Raw genomic sequence first — 19,909 nt, 5'->3', positions numbered from 1 at the left:
ATAGAAGAATATAGAGGTTCGTGCCTCTTTGACCATCATGATAAAGCATCTAAAACCATTCTTACATTTATCATCATGCTGTTGCTTAATTCGTTGTCGTTGATGTCTTTTGAAGAACAAATTAAAAAAGCACGATTTCAGTGCTACCACAATATTCATAAAATAGGTTGGCCCAGTGTCCCAACATGAATATTTTTTATTATATCTATTGATGTCATGTGAGGGGAGCAAATGAAATTCTGCGAATTGATAAGTCGAGATTTCGGAACATTTTATCCGGTGTTTTGGCTATTTTTGCAGTCCAATTTATCGGAATATTATATGCGTAGAATTTTATGTGAGCAAAAAATAATTCCATTTGAATACACTTTGAACGACATAGAAAATATGGAGAATGTGAAATGATTTTTCAAATTTTCGATTAGTTGAAATGATAATGAGTGCATATATCAAGAGCAAGTAAGACATTGACAATAACAATAAACATCGTTTCATAAAATACCCGATAAATATTATAGCCCTATGGACCTAGATTCATAGAATACGTTCTTGTTATGTTTTTTTTTTCAAATTGATATGCGTGCATAACATAACACATAATATTTACAATTAAAATCCGAAACGTGTATTATAGTCGCTCTGGAAAAACTGTTCAATTGTAAACAGTTGAAAAAAGTTTACGCGTATCGCAATGTAGTCGATTGAAACCTTTCAATTGTCACAATGAGAATAACGCGTTCCCCGAGAAGGCACATTTTCCTATGATATTGTATTTCGTTGATGTGCAGCCAACTTCATGCGGATAGCCATCGACCTTGAATATTGAAATACACACAAAATAGCAAGAATAAAAGAGAGAACTCTTTCGGTATGGAAATTAAACATTTTGGGCTATTGGTGCTGCTTTTTTTTCATTGTGTATTACTTTGAATCGTGATTCGGCTGGGTGTTCGATTCGCTCAGTATAAAAAAATGACTAATCATAATTAATAAGACAGTACTAGGATCAAATTGTGAATAGAGTGCACACAAAATAAAGGAATGTGGAAATAAAATCGAATTTCATTTTGTTTCGTTTGTGTCACTGATGAGAAGAAAAAAAATTCTGTGAAATTCAAGTGGGCACAAAAAAAATGTCCACGATTCAACAATAAGCTATTTACAAAGTGCATTGAAAAAAATCAAAATTTTGTACATGATTAGTGTTTTTTTAAAGCAATTTCCCAATTATCAACGTAAATTAGAGTAGCTCAACAAATAATTGAATGTGGAAAAAGTAGAATTCATTGCAATAGATATTTTTTATGGTGCGAGCGAGAAGCAATCACACACACTTGAAGAAGATGACGTTTGAAAATGTCAGTGAATTGAGACTCTAATAATATATACGAAGACGACGACGACGGTGGTACGGTCGATATAAGTAGCCATGTGGTTAAAATAGCGAAATAATTGAGAAAATTACTAAGAAAAAAATAAAATCTAAGCTATCGTCAAATGTAAATAATACAATCATCATTATTATCAAAGAAGTTAAGCTAATAAATAAGAATGGACGATTAAATGCCGTGACGCAGCCTTCATTTTACCAACTTCACTACAGAGTCAGTACAGTGTAAACAACTAGATAAAGTGGAAAAAATCGAACATAAATGTTTAAAGTCATTGAATTATACAAGAAATTCACTTTATTTTGATTATTGGAAACGAATCCAAAACTAAATCAATTTCAACAATGATGGCTCACGTATCCACGGCTGATGGCGAACACGAACAAGTGTCGGAAGTGATTGCCGCAATGGTCATGCAAAAGGGCTACCGTGATGGAGCCTCTTTTATAAATAATGAGTGTGTTAATGGTAAAAGCGAATATTTAAACTGTGTATTGGATGTCATTCTAAATCCGGAAATGAATATCGATAATTTGGAATACATCGAGTGGTGCAAATGGCTCATAGCCGGTGGTCGTACACCTGATGAATTCGCAAGCATAGGTAAGGTCAATGACATTTTATGTGTGCACAGTAGTAACACGCAGCGCTCGTACTCCAATCATTGGAGTATTTCCAAATGGTTTAGTCATTACAAATTGAAATTTCGATTACATGAACTACTTACGTGTCGTTTGAATTTATTGTGTTGTTTTATTTTTCATCCATTTCGATATTTTCTGTGTTTTTTTTCTTTAAATAAATCTATCCTCGTGCGGTCATTCTAACCTTACATTTTTCTGTTTGTTTCTCTAATGTATATTTAGTTCGAACGTACGATAATCATGCCAAATGCGGCCTAGTTTGGATACCACATGTGGTCGCCTATCGATGCCGAACGTGTGGAATTTCGCCGTGTATGTCAATATGTCGGAATTGCTTCAAAAAAGGTGACCATTCCACGCACGACTTCAATATGTTTTTGTCGCAAGCGGGCGGTGCATGCGATTGTGGTGATACATCGGTGATGAAGGCCGAGGGTTTTTGTTCTGACCACGGCATCAACAACCATTCGGGAAGTTCAACAGTGCCAAAGGATCTAATGGCCGTTGCCGAGGCAATAATGCCACGTTTATTACTTCGATTGCTCTTTCATTTTCGAGATGATGGCAATATTAAAGCCTGTGATTCATATTGTAGTATGCTAATGGAACTGAATAATATAGGTGAATTAATGCGCAACGTTATGACAACAACACTACTCGATAAATCGGTACGTCAATAGTTTAGTGCAATCAAAAGCCATTATTCTCCAAATTGAAGAGCATTTCAATAGACTTATATGCTTATGTTTCTTTCCCTTTCTAGTTATATACTACGCTACTCAATCCGAATAATGCGAAACCGTATTCTCAGTTCTTAGAACGAAGTATAATCAAATACACGGATGCCAAAAGCAAGCTGAAAAGGTAAATAATGACATTTCGATTCGGGTAAAAACTTACATTTTTTATCTTTTCTTGAGCAATTAAATAAATAATCGTCATCTTTTTTATTGATATCCCCAGTCCGGTGGCGCCAAGTAAATATAAAGATTTTGCTGCTCTTCAAAGTGACATTGTGCACTCATCATTGTTGGAAGAGCTGATTTTCTGGACATTCAAGTATGAATTTCCGCAAAATTTTGTCTGTTTCTTATTGAACATGTTGCCCGATCCAGATTATAAGGTAATAATACTAACGATAGATCCATATGTTCTACAACCGTAACACACTGTATTTTATGTGTTTCACTCCAGGAACAACTCACACGAACATTTGTAATGCACTACAGCCGTATTCCAAAGGTGCTCGAAACATCAAGTGACCCGGATACGTTGAGCAATCGCGTGGTTCATATGAGTGTTCAGCTATTTTCGAATGAAAGTTTAGCACTTAAAATGGTCGAAGAATTGAATCTGTTACATGTGATGATCATTAGTTTAAAGTCAATGATGGCGCAAAACTTGATTCGGAATACATTACATGATGAGGATAGGAATACGCATCATGTTATCGACTGTGCAACAAAAGCAATGAAAGAGCATTGTTATTGGCCACTTGTTTCTGACTTCAATAATGTCCTTTCGCACGAATCGGTAGCGCTGGTTTTCCTTCGTGATGACGATTTAGTAAACATGTGGTTTCAATTTTTGTCGATGCTGCAAGGGATGAATGTAAATGTGCGCGAAGTTGGTAGTCACATCGAATATGAGCCGAGTTCTTACTACGCTGCATTTTCATGTGAACTAGAGGCCAGCGCATACCCAATGTGGTCCATTATATCGCATTTGAATGATAACACTCATGCTCAGCTAGCGAAGAAGATAATCATGTTCTGCACAAACTACCTTCAAGACTGGTTAAAAGCAATTTATCAATCGAAACACGATAAGGTTCGTTGTTTTCTTGTTATTTTATGAGCGATTTGTTGGATTTTGTTAGTCGAAATTGAAATCACTATTATTCGTTATTTTCACAGAGTGAAGTTATAAAAGATGACAAGAACGAAATGATGCGAGCATCATTTCATTTTCCATTACATCGATACCTGGCTGCATTCACCTGTCAGGCGGTCAGCAAAATGAATATGACGCTAAAAGACATCATCCCTTCACCTGACTTGCTCACACTCTTGATGATTCATCCACTTCGCGTTCAGGTAATGAATAAATTATTTTTGCAAGCGCGTCATTCGTTTATGTTTGTTTGTTTGTTTTTATTTATGTATGTATGTTGTAAGCGAGCAGTTGCAATCGCACATAATCTATTGTTATCTCGACCACCATATTTCTCAACCGTTGACATTTTGATACTTCCTATCACTTGATCATTGAGAATGATATTGTGCAACAGATTGCAATCGCTCGTTTGGGAGTGAAACTTTGTCGGAAACACTAACCTTCACCTGGGCATGTTTTTATTCACCATTTCACCTACCTTTTTATCACATTTGACGTGGATGTAGATCTAGCGAAATAGTATTTAATAATTTCATTTTATTAAAAAATGCCACGTTTTCTAGACTTTCCATTTATTTAATTTCATTGGTTTAAAAAATTACACGGTTTCATTTCTCTTTTTATGTTTTTTGTTGTAGTAAAATGTAGCAAATTTTGTGAATGGTATTTTTTATACTTTACTTTTGTAAATTTACAATTTTAATATCTTCAGCTTGTTCAGCCTGAGGTGGTGTCAAAATGTGTGGCTGAAAATCGTATGTAATCAGCTTCAGTCCAATAAAACCACCGTAGAGCACCTTCCCTTTATGGTATAAACCGGCTCCACTGAGAGCGACTGGGACTCGTGAGATGACATCTTGAGCGTCAATGTATGGCACAGTTGTTTGACCAACATCACGATCCAAATCGGTGTGTGTGAATTCGATATACTGATTCGAAGTTGAATCAATTTCCGATGGCGTCGTTGAAAGGACTGGAATATCTGGGTTCTTTAATTTAACCGGTGTTCGTTTGTCTGAACTGCTTTCGGTGTTATCGTTTGATTTCCAGAAACTGGTTTCTTCCGGATCAATTAGACGTCCGGTGGTGAAATCCGCTTCAGTTACTCGAATTTCCAGATTCAAATGTGTTCCAACAACACGCAATCTAATTCCGGTAACGACATGACTGTTCGGGGCTACCAAATCGTCCAAATCAATGGCTCGTTTGTCCCAACTCATGGTGTGATAATCAAGACCGTTTCGAATGCCCCGGTCGAGCAACTTGTAGTCACTCACCGATTTCCAGCTCAGTGTAGATGCATTTACAAAACCTCTTGCTTGTAGCACACCTTCTTGAATCTGGATGTGAATTATACGGTTTACTTTTCTGAATCTGACACCAGTCACCACTCTGTATGAAAAATGAAACGCAAAAAATCGATTGAATAATTGTGATTGTAGCGAAAATTTGACCTTAGCAAACATACTTATTAGCCGTGATATTCGAGGTAGCCTCTCGCAAATTGAAGTAACGGTCTGACTTTGGTCCTTGCTCATCACAGATACACAAACAGTAGCTACAATGCCAGAAAAGCCAGCGCCACCATGAGTCAACTTTACTGGTTCCAGTCGTGCAGCTGCCCGGCTTTCCGAGCAATCGGCCATTCTCATATTCAATGAACTCATAACGTCTATTACTGGACGCTTTCTAAAAACATAACATGCCAGTTATTTATTACACGATTCCATATAATTTGACAACAAATCTGCTTGTGATAATTGGAAAAAAAGTGTTTGACACTTACCGATGGACAAATCCACATGTCTGAATCGAAAAATTGGCAATTCAAGAGTTTTCCGCTACATTTTGGCTGGCGTGCACAGAATAATTCCTTGTAGCAGCTATACGACTCCGCGAATTGATAGGCGGCACAGTTTTCACGGCAGGTGTTATCGTTGTTCATGTCAACTTCATTTTCAATATAACCTTGCAACAACCGAGTTACAGTTATGAATGTTTCACCCTCGATGTGATGTCTTGGATCACAACGCCATACAGATCGACTTGCACGTTCCATCACCTTTCGCATTAGCAATTGTGTTCTTTGAACGCGATCTTCAAATCTTTCGCGCATCAAATGAGATTCTTTTGAGAAATTGCCTAACAAATTGGCGAGAGAAAATCAATGATTGCAAAAATTAGCTGGGGCTCAAACATGCTATTTGAATGACGTTAGGATATGTACAATATGAACTATTACTATCATTACAAACCTTTGCCGTATGTTCTTAAAATCATCCATGAAAATTGCATCATTGCGTATCCCTTGAGTTCGGCAATGGAGATAGCATTGTACATTTGGAACAGTACTTGTTGTGCTGACTGCTTTGAAATGCAAACCAGATTTTGAGCTTCCTGAAAATGCATTTAAATCAAATATCATGTAGCAATATATCTATAGCAATACAATGAGCTTATATTCAAGAAATTTTCAATGCAAGTGCATGGCAGATGTAAAATATTCGAATAATATTATTCTATTACCAGCATCACTTTATAGTACGTTCCCTGTTTAACCATAAAGTTTTCGATATTTTCTGTGGTGCCATTTATATTTTCCGATTCCGATAGAATTGTATCAGCCAAATCGGTCAATTCCAATCGGTTGAATTGTTCCGCATTTTTGTCAACAATCATTTGAAATGTTTCGAATAGCTTACGAATTGGCGTCAAACTCTCTTTCACTATATTCCACTCGTATATTTTTTCAAGCAAATAGAATTCGTTTTCATTGTAATCGATGTTGGTGATGTTTCGGTCGATAAATGTTTGATGTTGACTCAATATCTGATTCAGAACGCTCGACTGATCAACACCATTTTCAATTATACTCCATAATTCAGCTTCCAGTTGTAAATATTGTGCCCGCAGAAAATCGGTCGATGTGGCCCCTTTTGAATAGCCACTAATTGCGCACAATAAATTGCAAGAAATGAAGAAAGCAACGACAGCAATTTTGACCATTTTATACGTTGTCATGTTTATGTCTGTTCAGTTTATCCCTCTGAGTATAAAATGACAATTACATACATACAATATGTATTTCACGACGCACTGAAAAACTTCTATGAACACATTTCACACAGTGCAAAAGTGTCTCAAACTAAGATAATTTTTCGTTTTAGTGGGAAAAAATTTATTCGTTCCGCATTGATTAAATTACACTTGCTGTGATTGCTTTATTTGAGAACTGTTTCATTCTAAATGTAATCAATTTGAACTTGGGACTTTGACAGCGAAAAAAAATAAGTTGAGATTCACAAATAAGTGAAACAACAACGAAAACACACACACGCAGTTGAACTGTAGCGATTTTAATATCTTTGTTTCCGAATCAAATCAGTGAACAAAACAGATTTTTTTTATTTTTATATTAGTAGACTTCCGTAAATGTATTATGAGCGATTTTTGCTGTTGCTACTGCCGTTGTTGTTGGTGCTGCTGCTGCTGCTGCGATTCAACAACGTTTTAAAACATTTACTGGACGCGTTGACGTTTCAAATGAGACTAACTAATTAGCTGTAGCTGTTTTGTTGTTTGTTCATTCTCACTGAATGCCTGTACAGCAGTAGACACACTGATGAGCAGCACTACAACGATAACTTTTGAGACAAACACACACGCACACACACGCACACCATTATACAATGTACATTCATTATGTGTCCAATATGAGAGGGAATGAGACAAATGTTGAAATTGTATCTTTTTGACAGCATAATTTTGGCTCATGTCGTACACTCGCACTAACGTCGCTTGTTGCATTTGTGTTGTTGTTGCTTGGTTGCTGTTGCTCTGTGTATGTGTGCTATTGGTGTCACAATTGCATGATTTACTCAACGTTTCATACTGATTCACACACAAAATGATTTTTATATCATATAAACTTTTCAGTCGTTTCCTTTGTTCTCATGAATTGCATTTGATATATCTTTGTTTGTTTTTATGATTTCGAATGATATTCTGTTTGCTGTAGAAAATTGCAGGGGTTGAGTTTGCGTTCTTTTTTTTCATTTTGTTTACGAACGAGGGAAAATACTATTATTTGTTTAATTTTTGTTTTCAAAGATGTGGATTATCGAGTGTTGCCGGCATGCGATTATTTTTTTAATTTGTACACATGCTTCTGATGGTTTCGAGTGATATAATGTATTTATAAAACACATTACATTCTGTTCGCTTATCTCCCATCATATAAAATGAATGAGAAAAAAACTCTGTCGTCAATTACCTCCATGTTGTCTGCAAGTAGTTGAAGCACACCCACACTGCCGATATTTTCAAAATCCGTCGACCCGGTAACCAATAAATGAATTCTTTCGAGTAAACCCTGTACAGACATCGTGTCTTGTGCTATGATCCAATGGGCAAAACCTTCGAGCGTAAACCGTTCCAAATCATGATAATTCGATACATACGATTGCATTTTCTCATCTTGTGTTTGAATACGATTTACTAAATCGCTCAAATCATGCAATTTAAGTTCTAATTTCGTGTTCGCTCCGACGAAATTGGTGATTGATTCAACCGTCCACGAAGCAGCTTTCAATGTCTGTACCAAAAATAGTAGACAAATTAATAATGAAAAATGATCAGTAAAAATATACAGCAATTCGTTTGCATACATCATCCTCGAATGTGTTGATCTTCCGCGAAACTTCATTAATTTTATTCAGAATTTTTTTCTGTTTTTCTTTTCGAAACGGTAGCTCAACGCCACCGCCCAAATTCGTCTGTTCAACCAAATTCCATGTTTCGAGTAATGTGGATGCTATGTCTTTTCCCAATTTAACGACTTCAACCACATCATCTATTAAGGCTACGGCTTGGTAATATTTACTGCCAGGCATGCATACTGACATAAACAGTACTGTGTACAAAATGACACTTTTTGGGCTGAGCATTTTGGTTTCTTGTGGTATATTTCCTTAACTTTTAAAAAAATCACACGTTTTCACTAAAGTATCATCATTTGAGACAACATTGAGTCACGAATTCAATAAAATCATATCCAATTCTAACTGAATCTAGTTGAACACTTCATAAAAAAAACAGTTTCATTTATTCAATTTATTTCAACTGTCAGTCAAACACACTGAATCATAAACAAAGCACTCTTTGAAGCAAGACTCAATGTTGTAGAAGAACAAAAAATCCGGAAATTAAAAACGAAAAATAAACGAACAAATTTTCTGTGTGCTTCGATGGGTTTACAAATCGAGTCTGCCGTAGTTGGACAGAAGTGACAACTGCTTCAACAACTGAAAGTGACGAGCATATTCTTCAGAAAACAATACAAGCACACTGTGCCTCAAATGTGTCGTTGTATTTGTATGCTGCTGAGTGATTCAGTGTTTACACTTAAGCGATTATAGACATTGGCATAAGTTTGTTAATAAATACGTTAAACACACACAATTTTCTACAATACACGAAATGTATATATTATTTAAAAATAACCTATCGTCATACGTCTGCGTCACACGTAACTCTTAGGACCATCAAAACGATCAAGTCGTTTAGAAAGGCCGTTAAATACAGAACATATGAAGCAGAGTAATTGTTATTTTCAAGATGCTCGATTCAGTTGAAACAAATACTGTTATACATTATCATAGGTTGGATCGTTCGTTGACCGCAATATTATTATAATACATATCTATATAATGCGAGCTTCGAAACTAATTTACATATTCGCTTATAAACTATAGTTCATTCAATTGATGTCTACCTAATGTCTCTTTCGCCCCAACACGTGAATAGAATTCAAATGATAAAGCTTAACGTTCGCGCTAACCTAATGTTGTGCTGAAAAAAATTCATTCGAAATGCCATCACATGATACACTCACTCGTTTGATGCGGCCGTGTATAATGTTTCCAGCACACATAAAAATGAATCATACAGTCATTTGTGAGAGAGTTGCATGAATCATCATCCTGTAAGATGTTGACCTTATGAATGAAGTGAAACGAACTGAATCTCATTTTATTTAGGTTTACTGGATTTTTTTTCAAACAAAACTCCGATTTTTTGAAAACAATATTTAAACTGATTCCCACAATAATTCATTTCGGCCTTGCTTTCATTTTGCTTATAGCTTCGATTAATATTATTTCAATAGTTTCACGAGTAGAGAATATTGCATTTATAGCCCCCATTTTTTATTGACGTTGCAACTTTTCAAGCTGGGTTCACTTCTAATACGTAGAAGCAATCATGCTACATGCACTTGCAAAGTGCATTTATATCAATTCGTTTCACATGCCACTTCATTAAATTCAATTTTTCTTTTCAAATAATGTACTTATTAAGTGTAATTTAGTTTCATGTAGAATTGTGATCATTTCAGAACTCTATTATCATCATTTTTATGTAGACCCAATTAAGAGTGATATAAAAATTGATTAATAAATGTCAATGTAATATCATAACGGTAAATCGATATATCTAAGCGTAGTCTGAGAAATTTGATAGCATCTTAAGGAGAATAAACACGCCATTATTAAAAACAAATGAAAAAAAATATGATGATTTGCTAACACGAAACGTTTTCCATATTTTTAGAGTTTCTTCTACGAAATTTTGGCTGGAATATGGATACGAAATGGTTTGCAGATAAAAGGGCAAGCAATGACATACATCCAGGCGAACTTCTGCAATTCGATGGTCGATATGGACTTATATTTTCTACAAATATGCGCAATACAACTGCCGCCGAAAGTCTTTTTGCTGAACACGATTGAGTCATTCGGTGTGGGTGATTGGCTGGGCATGTGTCAGCTATCTCAACCGCAAGAAATGGAACAAGATTCAATGATGGAAGGTTTGCTAACATTCTTGTCGACGATTGTTTCATCACGAACAAACTTGGGGAATGACGAAAAGGCACAGTGCATAATCGAAATAAGTGCTTTGCTTGCGACTGGTGATAAAACCCATAGTCAACTATTAGAATTGATGCCAGAACGATCGGGAAATTCGCACACCAGGAACTTTGAACAATATTTGAATGAGTTATCCGTTTTCAAGCGGCCACCAAGTCTGTCTGAAAATTTGGAACAGGGTTTGTTCATGCCGACGGCTGATGTATGGGAGAAATATTATGATCCACTTCATGTGCTGCTGCGGGCTGTTCATCGGCGAGATTTTCAAAACTCAATGGATCGATTCCAGAACTATGTAAAGCAGGAGAAGAAAATGCCGAAAAGTGGAAGTCTTTGGCCACCATTTAGGTTGCCAGCTCCAGTCGGTGAATTTTACAGTGATCCATCGTGCATTCTGCATTCACGCATTTTGCACTCAATGATTCTGGGCATTTTATATCGTGCCGTACACTTGTACAACGTGTCAGAGCACATGTTATCGCTGGCTATATTTTTGCTGGAAATGGCCGTCACATCCACCAATAATGTGCCAAAGGATGCACTGGAATGCAATCAAAGTAAAAACTCGTTCACATCGTCCAGTGATATTCCGGAGCTACTGAATGTATTTTCCGGTGACTGTTTAGCAGCTAATCTTCGTCATCATGTCAGCCGTATCGCATTGACCTCAGTTGAACCACAAAATTCACCGGCCAACTACAGCAACACAACATTTGACAGTGACATTGAGTGGGATGTATCGGAAAATGAACCATTGCAAACTTTAATGCCAAATAGTGCACAAATGGAATTGGACATGGAAGAAGCACGATTTGATGTGGCACAAGATTTGAGCATGATTCGCGAACGGTATTTACCGCTGCGCAGCGGCGATTCAAACATGGATGTACGCTTGGAAGCTGGTGCATTACAGCCATATTCGTCTTTGCCACCATCAAATAATGCTGTTAATGCAATTGAGTACACAAGACGCGATTCGGATCCTGAGCCATCGGGGTCGACACATTTGGCTCTGCCGCCGGTACATGTGACCGCTGAAACTGGCATGGAGGTTGTTGTTCGTCACAATTTAGGCCTCGTTCCCACTGATGAAACACAGAGACCGCAAACCGAAATGTTTTCGCATGCAAATCCAGGTACAATTCTACCCTTCCAAAGAGTACAGCCCGTAGCGGTGCCAAGCCGAAATATGGACATCGTTGCCAGCACAGCAAACAATCAACGGAGAATGTTTTCGTCGGCATTCAAAGCGAAAATTGTTGAGGGAAGCATGTCAGACACGGATTTTATTGTGATTGAAGAAAGTATCCTGTCACTTTTGCTGAAATTGCATTCACAGTTGAGCGGAATATTGGACAGTTTTTCTCTAGATGAAGCAAATGAAGAAAGAAATGTAGACGCTATGGACACCAGCGAAGCTGGACCGTCAAGTTCAAATGCTAGTCAGACAAATCACAGAAACAGTAATCAATCGGAGGCGCCGCGTATCGGTGACGGCCCATTTTTCATTGGGAATTTACTGAAGAAAATAGCCAAAGCCGATGAAGGATGTGCCCAGTCAATAAATGAAATCCGACAGCGTTTATGGCCGAATCAACGCGAAAAACAAGCCGAACAAAGAGCCAAAGAAACGAAAGAGAAAGAGGAACGAAGCAAACGTGCACGCGAACGTCAACAGAAACTCATGGAAGAGTTTGCCAATAAACAAAAGCGATTTATGGAGCAAACCGCTGAGGAAATGGACTATTGCGACGATGAACAAGAAAATGACGAGGAAGTCACGCGAGAAAAAGAGTACGTGTGCATAATTTGCAATTTAACTAGCCCTAGCACTGAATCGAACCCAATCGGTTTGGTTGTTCTGATTGAGTCTAGCGGAGTCGTTGGTCATCGTAGAAAGTGTGGTGAACGCTTTAAATTACCACTTAACGATGAAGAAGCAAAAGCGATGACAACGGAACGATTTGCCACCGAGTGTGCACATCAAAATAGGTTGCTTACATACCGATTCGGCGAGGAATCCTGGTTTTTAACCAGCAATAATTCATTTGAATCAGGCATATTTGTACAGTCTTGCGGCCACTATGTTCATCTTATGTGCCACGAAGCGTACCTAAACTCACTCAGTTCACAACGTCAACAAAGCTTGAATGTTGAACGCGGAGAATTTTTGTGTCCAGTCTGTCGACAGCTAGCCAACGCAGTTTTGCCGCTCAGTCCACAAACGGAAACACCAACCTCCGTCGTTCGCTCGAAAGAAGAGGCGAAAAAAGAACATTTATTCAAAACGTTGTTGGGAGAGTTGACCATTCTAATCAAAGAGAACGAACAGCCTCCGGTAAGTTTTTACTATTTGTAGCCTGATTATCGTCCATTTTAAACATGACAATTTCATTTTCGTTTCCAGCCAACAAAATCAGCGAAACCGACGAAACTTAACGAAGCAATGGGACGCGCAATGGAAATAATCTCAGAATGCACTTACCCAAAACTATTCAAGCCGTCACATAGAAGACTATTCTTATTTGTTACATCTATAGCTCGAACCAATTTGGAAGCCGAAGTCATTCAAAGAGGCGGTTCATTATGTTCGAAGAATGCCTTGCGATATAAACCAAAGCGAGAGTGCCTGGGTAAATTTACCGTTCACATTAGGATATCATTCACGCCGATTGCGATGAGTGAGATTGCAAAGTATTTTCTAACCATTTACACTTTTCGCACTTTCAGTGCCTCTTTTGAGCTTATTGTCGGAGTATCTACGTCTGTTGGCAGGTTGGCCGCTTTGGCAATCCTTCGTGTCTTTGTACGAAGTTCAGTCAACCAACACCGCATCGGTGCCTGCGCACTGTCAAGAAATCATCCCTAGTTTGTTGGCAGATCCAATAGCTCTTCTGATTAAGTATACGTTATTAGCTCCACTTCGTATGGATATAGGTAAGATTTGAAATACACGCGCATACATACCACAAATTTATTTCATAATGCAAACCAATCTGAACGATTTTTTCTTCAATCCTTTTCTTCTCAGTTTACTTCACTTGCATCGTAAAAGTCATGTACAACTTGTTGTACTTTCAAGTCATTGTAAAACTATGCTCATCTCTAACCGAAGCCGAATGTGATCAGATTATTGCAAGATATGCAACAAATGAACCTATCGAAATTTCTGGCTTCAATAATTTGGGCTCTGTGTTGGCATTTGTTTTGAAAATCACGAACAAATGCGAACAATTTCGAACGAGTTCATCGTTTGCAATGAACAATGTTTCAGCGACGTTTGCGTCCACTTCATCATCATCATCATCATCATCATCATCATCGCAGCAACAGGAACCACATCAACAACTGAATTTGAATCTTATAGAACAACAACTGCAGAAGCTTTGTTTGCCTTTCCTACGAATCGCTACCCTGCTTCGGCATCATCTGTACGAGCAAAACCTACCCGACATCAAAGTTCCACAAATGGAATTCGTGTGCTTAGTCTACTTCTTGGAATTAGTCACAATTGATATTAATTGGGATAGTTTTGATGCTGCTAAAGCATTGTGTTTTGTGCCTGGTCACGAGCAAAAATTACCCGAGGTTTGGTGTAACCAGCTGATAAGTCTCAATCGTAATTCTGAGCCTGACGAGCAGCATCGAGCCATTGTCACGCTTGTTGACAATCAACATGCATTGTGGCAACAGCCAAGACTTCTCCGGCTTCCACGAGAATATGAAAAACTATTCACGGTAACTACCATCGATAAATTGCCGTACTATATAAATATCAGCATTAAATATATTTGACGTATGAAATTCTATCTGTTTTCAATTTTCAGTACTACCACGAAAAAGTGTGTCCAAATTGCAACAACGTGCCGAGAGAGTGTTCGATTTGTTTGCTCTGTGGAACGATTGTCTGTCTGAAGCAACGGTGTTGCGTGGAATCGAGCTGTTTTGAAGCTGTTAGGGTAAGCGATTGAATGGACTATAGAAGGATTCCAATAATATTTTCTCTTGCAATTGCAGCATTCAATGAGATGCGGTGGAGGAACAGGTATATTTTTGGTTGTGCCTTCGACTTACATAATCGTTGTAAGAGGACGGAGAGCTTGTCTATGGGGTTCACTTTACTTGGATGACTACTTTGAAGAGGATAGAGATCTAAGGTAATAAGAGCCAATTGAACCAATTTTGAAGCAATTGATAATCATTAAAATATCATTTGTATTCATTTTAGACGGGGAAGACCATTGTATTTGAGTGAAGAGCGCTTCAATTTGTTAGAATCTCAATGGCTATCACATCGTTTTGCTCATACAAAACATACTTGGGTGTTGCATAAAGACACACTTTGATTTCTCTAGAACAATTAAATCAAATAACAAACAATTCAATGGATATTTTTTAAACAAATAAAAACGGATGGAATATCAAATCATATGGAGCAATAATAATAATTCCAATTATGTCTGAAAGGAAAAGTCACATAAAAGAAGTTCAACTAAACAAAAAAGATAAATACGTACATACATGAAAATAATTGCTACACTCTGTATAAAAAAAAATATAAAATAGATTAGATGCACAGAAATTCATATGTTTTGTCCTTTATTTTATTCCATTAAACCTATAATAAATATTAGATTTCTTACAATGAAATATTTATTATTCTGTCTTCAATGATAATTCATCAATTTTGGTTTATCGATTGATGAAAGAGGTATTGATTCATTTTATTTTTTTATTTTTCTTCGAATAATGATTTGTTCCGCAATTCATCTTAAGCATCTGATTTCAGTACGGTAAGTGCCTGTGTGTATCGATATCATTTTCTTTGAACGAACAGTACTCGCACAGTTTCAAATTTCGCTCCAAGAAACTGAAAGTTGACGTTCCCTCTGGCAAAGCTTTCCACTCACTGCTGACTATGAGTTTATGTGGTGCTGCTACATGGATAAAATGTGGCACAGCTTTGAGATGTGCATATGACAAGTCCCCTCGTTTGTAAGCTCATGATGAGATGTGCGACATGATGCTTTTATGCGTGATTTTGCGCTGTACGAAAATCGATATTCATTGCATCCAAAGAAAACAAGCAGAGGAGTACACCCAATTGGTTTACTTATCCCATAAAATCTACAACAATTTTAAGAATTTTTAACATTTTTTTTAAATATAAAATCACCTCGTTCTAATCAGTCTTGCAATAGTAATAGTTAAATACATCGAAATAAGAACTTTTAAAATGTGCTTCCAATATTTTTCAAGCATTTCGTACGAATAATTCCGAATTTCTTCTCTTTTTAAGAGTTTTTCTTCTGTTATTCAAGTTATCGGTTTTTATTCGATTCAATTTTTTGTGTAAACGCACAAATCCTCATAATAGTTCATGTTTTAACTTGGAATTTTATTGATTGTGCAAAATATGTTTCTCAAATACACGATTGTTCTTTTATATTGTTTACACGGAGGTAAGTTTTGCACTTTTTTTCGCGAAGAGCAAAAAGGTGAAACACATAGATCTACCAATTCGACCATTCTGTTACAGTTATTGGGTCAGAAGATGAAGAACGTTTGGTGCGAGATTTGTTTCGTGGGTACAACAAACTTATCCGCCCCGTACAAAATATGACCCAAACAGTTGATGTACGATTCGGATTAGCTTTTGTACAGCTTATCAATGTTGTAAGTATTGAGCATTTATAATTATTGTATACAAAAGTTTGATTTCAACAAATGTTGTTTGCATAATAACGATTTTGACATTTTTTTCCTCTCTTATCAGAACGAAAAAAATCAAATTATGAAATCAAATGTTTGGTTGCGATTGGTTTGGAATGACTATCAATTACAGTGGGACGAGTCTGAGTACGGTGGAATTGGTGTTCTCCGATTGCCACCGGATAAAGTTTGGAAACCAGATATTGTGTTGTTTAACAAGTAAGACTTCACAGTAAATTATTCGAGAGAAATTACGAATTGGTAATGATAATGTATTTTTAAATTGTGGTGTTCCACAGCGCCGATGGAAACTACGAAGTGCGATATAAATCAAACGTTCTGATTTATCCAAATGGTGAAGTGTTATGGGTGCCTCCCGCTATATATCAGAGCTCTTGCACTATTGATGTTCGTTACTTCCCATTCGATCAACAAATGTGCGTCATGAAATTCGGCTCGTGGACATTCAAGTAAGAGCTCACAGCAATTTAAATGGGAAAAATCACGAATTTTCAATATTAATAATGTCTTATTAATTTGTGTTGGCCATAACAGCGGAGATCAAGTGTCGTTGGCATTGTACAATAACAAGAACTTTGTCGATTTGTCCGATTACTGGAAATCTGGAACATGGGATATTATCGAAGTACCAGCGTATTTGAATGTGTATAAAAATACTGGACAACCTACGGAAACTGATATCACTTTCAACATCATTATTCGGCGAAAAACTCTGTTCTACACCGTGAATTTAATCTTGCCAACAGTATTGATTTCATTCCTCTGCGTACTGGTATTCTACCTGCCCGCTGAAGCTGGAGAAAAGGTTAAGATGCAACAATTTCTATATTGAATGGTTCTCAACAAGGTTCATGTTTTATATTTTGAATAGGTCACATTGGGTATCAGTATTTTGCTGTCACTGGTTGTGTTTCTGTTGTTGGTATCGAAAATCTTGCCGCCAACCTCGTTGGTGTTACCATTGATTGCCAAGTATCTGTTGTTCACTTTCATCATGAACACCGTGTCCATTCTCGTCACCGTTGTAATCATCAATTGGAATTTCCGAGGTCCGCATATAGATTTACTTTTTCGTTACGTTAATATTATATTATTGTCTTTGAAAATAAAATATTATTAAGATTTTATCTTAATAAGTTTTCAAAGATAAGAACATATTATTAACCTTTTGTTGGTCTTTCGGTTTTGCAACATATTCCCGTCTCTTGGGGCATACAGTGCCCCATATGTATTTTATACGAAAACTGGACTGTGATAAGAGAAAACGATTTGATGTCTTCAGCAAAGTTATAGTAATCTATCCGCTCTACAACTTTACAGAAGATACCATCCTAGATACCATCACGTTATCTCTTATCAGTTCCACGAAAAACGCGAATAATCGCCACCTCATTTTTAACGGATTTAATTAGAGATATGAGATATCCCATTTCAGCAAAATTGTAGAGCAGGTTGAGTACTACATTTTTTCTGAAGACATTATTTCGTTATCTCTTATCAGTTCTGTGAAAAATGAGGAACCATGTATTTGCGTGTTTCGCGTTTTTTCCGTATTTCGCTTAACTGATAAGAGATAAGAGATAAGTGTCTTCAGCAAAAATGTAGTGGACCTCAAGTGCTACAACTTCGCCGAAGTCAGCAAATCGATATCTTTTATCACAATCCAGTTTTAATACGAAATACACTTGGGGCACTGTATGCCCCAAGAGACGAGCAACGGACATGTGTGCTTCAGAGACAATATCTCACACATGCTTACACATATGAACATGAAAATTAAGTGGTGTTAAGTTGAAGGTTCAAGCTATCGAATGGTACTAAATTTAATGTAAGATTTTTGATTTTTAGTACTTTTATTTACAATTTAAAGTCACCTCGGGCACTGTATGCCCCAGAGCGTCTTATGAGCTGATGTCAGCAGCACTAACTGACGTCAGTTGCTGAGCTCAGCTGCTGACGAGTATGCGTTGCGTTGTTTTAACGCATTTGAAGTAAAAATTTCATATTCTCTCCATGCAAATTTGATTTGTAAACCAAAGAGGAATATGAATTTTGTACTTCAAATGCGTTAAAACAACGCAACGCATACTCGTCAGCGGCTGAGCTCAGCAACTGACGTCAGTTAGTGCTGCTGACATCAGCTCATAACACGCTCTGGTATGCCCCAAAGACGAACAAAAGGTTAATATAACGTGTTGATAAATTGTTAAGATCGATTATTTGCCACTACAATTATTAAAATACCATCTTGAATTTTTTTGGGGGGAATCTATAGGTCCCAGGACTCACAGGTAGGGTTTGAAGCGTTCTTTCAGTGTTTTTTCTTTTAAATTTTTGCAGATCCGTTAAAAAAACGTCGAAAAAACGGTTTTTTTTTAAAGAACATTACAGAAAAATAACGTTTTTTCATCATCGTTTTTTTTTGTCATCAATTGTCGGAACGTTTGTAAACCCTACTAACAGGATGCCGTCGTGGATTCGAACCGTGTTTCTGCACTACCTACCGGCAATGCTTTTGATGAAACGACCACGTAAAACTCGTCTACGATGGATGATGGAAATGCCGGGAATGAGCATGGCACCTCAGCAGCCCAATCCTTATGGATCTCCAACCGAATTGCCAAAACATATCAGGTGGCTGTTGATCATGGGGAATTTCATTGCACCAACAAATTGACTAATGGTGCTATTCACATTTGTTTTTATCTAGTGCGATCGGCTCTAAACCATCCAAAATGGAGGTAATGGAATTGTCGGATTTACATCATCCCAATTGTAAGATTAACCGCAAATTGAACAGTGGTGATTTGAGTGGAATTGGCGATCGTCGGGAAAGTGAGAGCTCTGATTCGATTATTCTCTCGCCAGAAGCAAGCAAAGTAAGATACTGTTACCATTAAATGTAATAAATTTAGAATTTATTTATAAAAAGCATTTCATTTAAAGGCAACTGAAGCCGTGGAATTTATTGCTGAGCATTTGAAAAATGAAGATTCATACATTCAGGTTAGATGAAAATTCGTTATTTTTCAGAATACCCACACACACACACACCATTATCTTCTTCACAATTAAACTAATTTATTTAATTATTTTGTAGACGCGTGAGGATTGGAAATATGTGGCTATGGTGATCGATCGTCTTCAGCTCTACATATTTTTCATTGTGACTACCGCAGGTATTGTATTTGTTTATTAGCGTTAGCTCTTTTGGTTATATTTGTGTTTATACATTGAAATTTTCCATTATATGCTTTTTGCTTTTCTTTTTGCAGGCACTGTGGGAATACTCATGGATGCGCCGCATATCTTCGAG

At 37.0% G+C, this 19,909-nt stretch overlaps 3 protein-coding genes across 4 annotated transcripts; 2 read left to right on the top strand and 1 right to left on the bottom strand.

Annotated features, from left to right (window-relative positions):
* The first annotated feature begins 756 nt into the window (after nt 1–756).
* LOC129569899 (E3 ubiquitin-protein ligase Ubr3) lies at nt 757–15,442 on the top strand. Its single transcript, XM_055449127.1, has 13 exons — nt 757–1,994; nt 2,258–2,703; nt 2,799–2,899; nt 2,999–3,158; nt 3,230–3,865; nt 3,952–4,131; nt 10,541–13,198; nt 13,268–13,493; nt 13,591–13,797; nt 13,892–14,598; nt 14,688–14,819; nt 14,878–15,017; nt 15,089–15,442. Exons 1-13 carry the CDS (start codon nt 1,736–1,738, stop codon nt 15,204–15,206), a joined length of 5,970 nt encoding a protein of 1,989 aa, XP_055305102.1. The 5' UTR covers nt 757–1,735; the 3' UTR covers nt 15,207–15,442.
* Nucleotides 4,487–9,526, bottom strand: LOC129569900 (uncharacterized). Of its 2 annotated transcripts, XM_055449128.1 has the most exons (6): nt 8,599–9,526; nt 8,205–8,525; nt 6,187–6,328; nt 5,718–6,073; nt 5,400–5,620; nt 4,487–5,323 (listed from the first exon to the last, which is right to left on the bottom strand). In XM_055449128.1, exons 1-6 carry the CDS (start codon nt 8,875–8,877, stop codon nt 4,609–4,611), a joined length of 2,034 nt encoding a protein of 677 aa, XP_055305103.1. In that variant the 5' UTR covers nt 8,878–9,526; the 3' UTR covers nt 4,487–4,608. The 2 variants fall into 2 exon arrangements, with proteins under 2 accessions (XP_055305103.1, XP_055305104.1); XM_055449129.1 differs by lacking the exon at nt 8,599–9,526 and having other exon boundaries at nt 6,458–8,525.
* A 490-nt stretch (nt 15,443–15,932) lies between the features above and the next one.
* On the top strand, nt 15,933–19,903 carry LOC129569909 (acetylcholine receptor subunit beta-like 1; the record flags this gene model as incomplete). The annotated part of the gene is made up of 12 exons (XM_055449142.1): nt 15,933–16,322; nt 16,400–16,536; nt 16,637–16,791; nt 16,872–17,042; nt 17,128–17,398; nt 17,465–17,642; nt 18,869–18,884; nt 19,057–19,227; nt 19,304–19,472; nt 19,540–19,599; nt 19,694–19,772; nt 19,869–19,903. Coding segments are annotated over exons 1-12 (1,488 nt in total), but the record flags the coding sequence as incomplete, so codon positions are not given.
* Between the last annotated feature and the right edge of the window lie 6 nt (nt 19,904–19,909).

The sequence above is a fragment of the Sitodiplosis mosellana genome, unplaced genomic scaffold, assembly GCF_009176505.1.
Source record: "Sitodiplosis mosellana isolate CC-2019 unplaced genomic scaffold, AAFC_SMos_1.0 Smas_scaffold_47, whole genome shotgun sequence".
In the NCBI taxonomy this organism is placed as follows: domain Eukaryota; kingdom Metazoa; phylum Arthropoda; class Insecta; order Diptera; family Cecidomyiidae; genus Sitodiplosis; species Sitodiplosis mosellana.
This window is presented reverse-complemented; position numbering and strand designations above follow the sequence as displayed.

What these genes read in the sequence shown, in the direction of transcription:
- LOC129569899 (XM_055449127.1), top strand. Translation starts at nt 1,736, where the DNA reads ATGATGGCTCACGTATCCACGGCTGATGGCGAACACGAACAAGTGTCG. An exon ending in TGCCCGATCCAGATTATAAG is followed by an intron (nt 3,159 to 3,229) that starts GTAATAATACTA and finishes GTTTCACTCCAG; the next exon opens with GAACAACTCACACGAACATT. An exon ending in TCCACTTCGTATGGATATAG is followed by an intron (nt 13,798 to 13,891) that starts GTAAGATTTGAA and finishes TTTTCTTCTCAG; the next exon opens with TTTACTTCACTTGCATCGTA.
- LOC129569900 (XM_055449128.1), bottom strand. Translation starts at nt 8,877, where the DNA reads ATGCTCAGCCCAAAAAGTGTCATTTTGTACACAGTACTGTTTATGTCA. An exon ending in TTTAAGAACATACGGCAAAG is followed by an intron (nt 6,074 to 6,186) that starts GTTTGTAATGAT and finishes CCAATTTGTTAG; the next exon opens with GCAATTTCTCAAAAGAATCT. An exon ending in TCGAATATCACGGCTAATAA is followed by an intron (nt 5,324 to 5,399) that starts GTATGTTTGCTA and finishes TTTTTCATACAG; the next exon opens with AGTGGTGACTGGTGTCAGAT.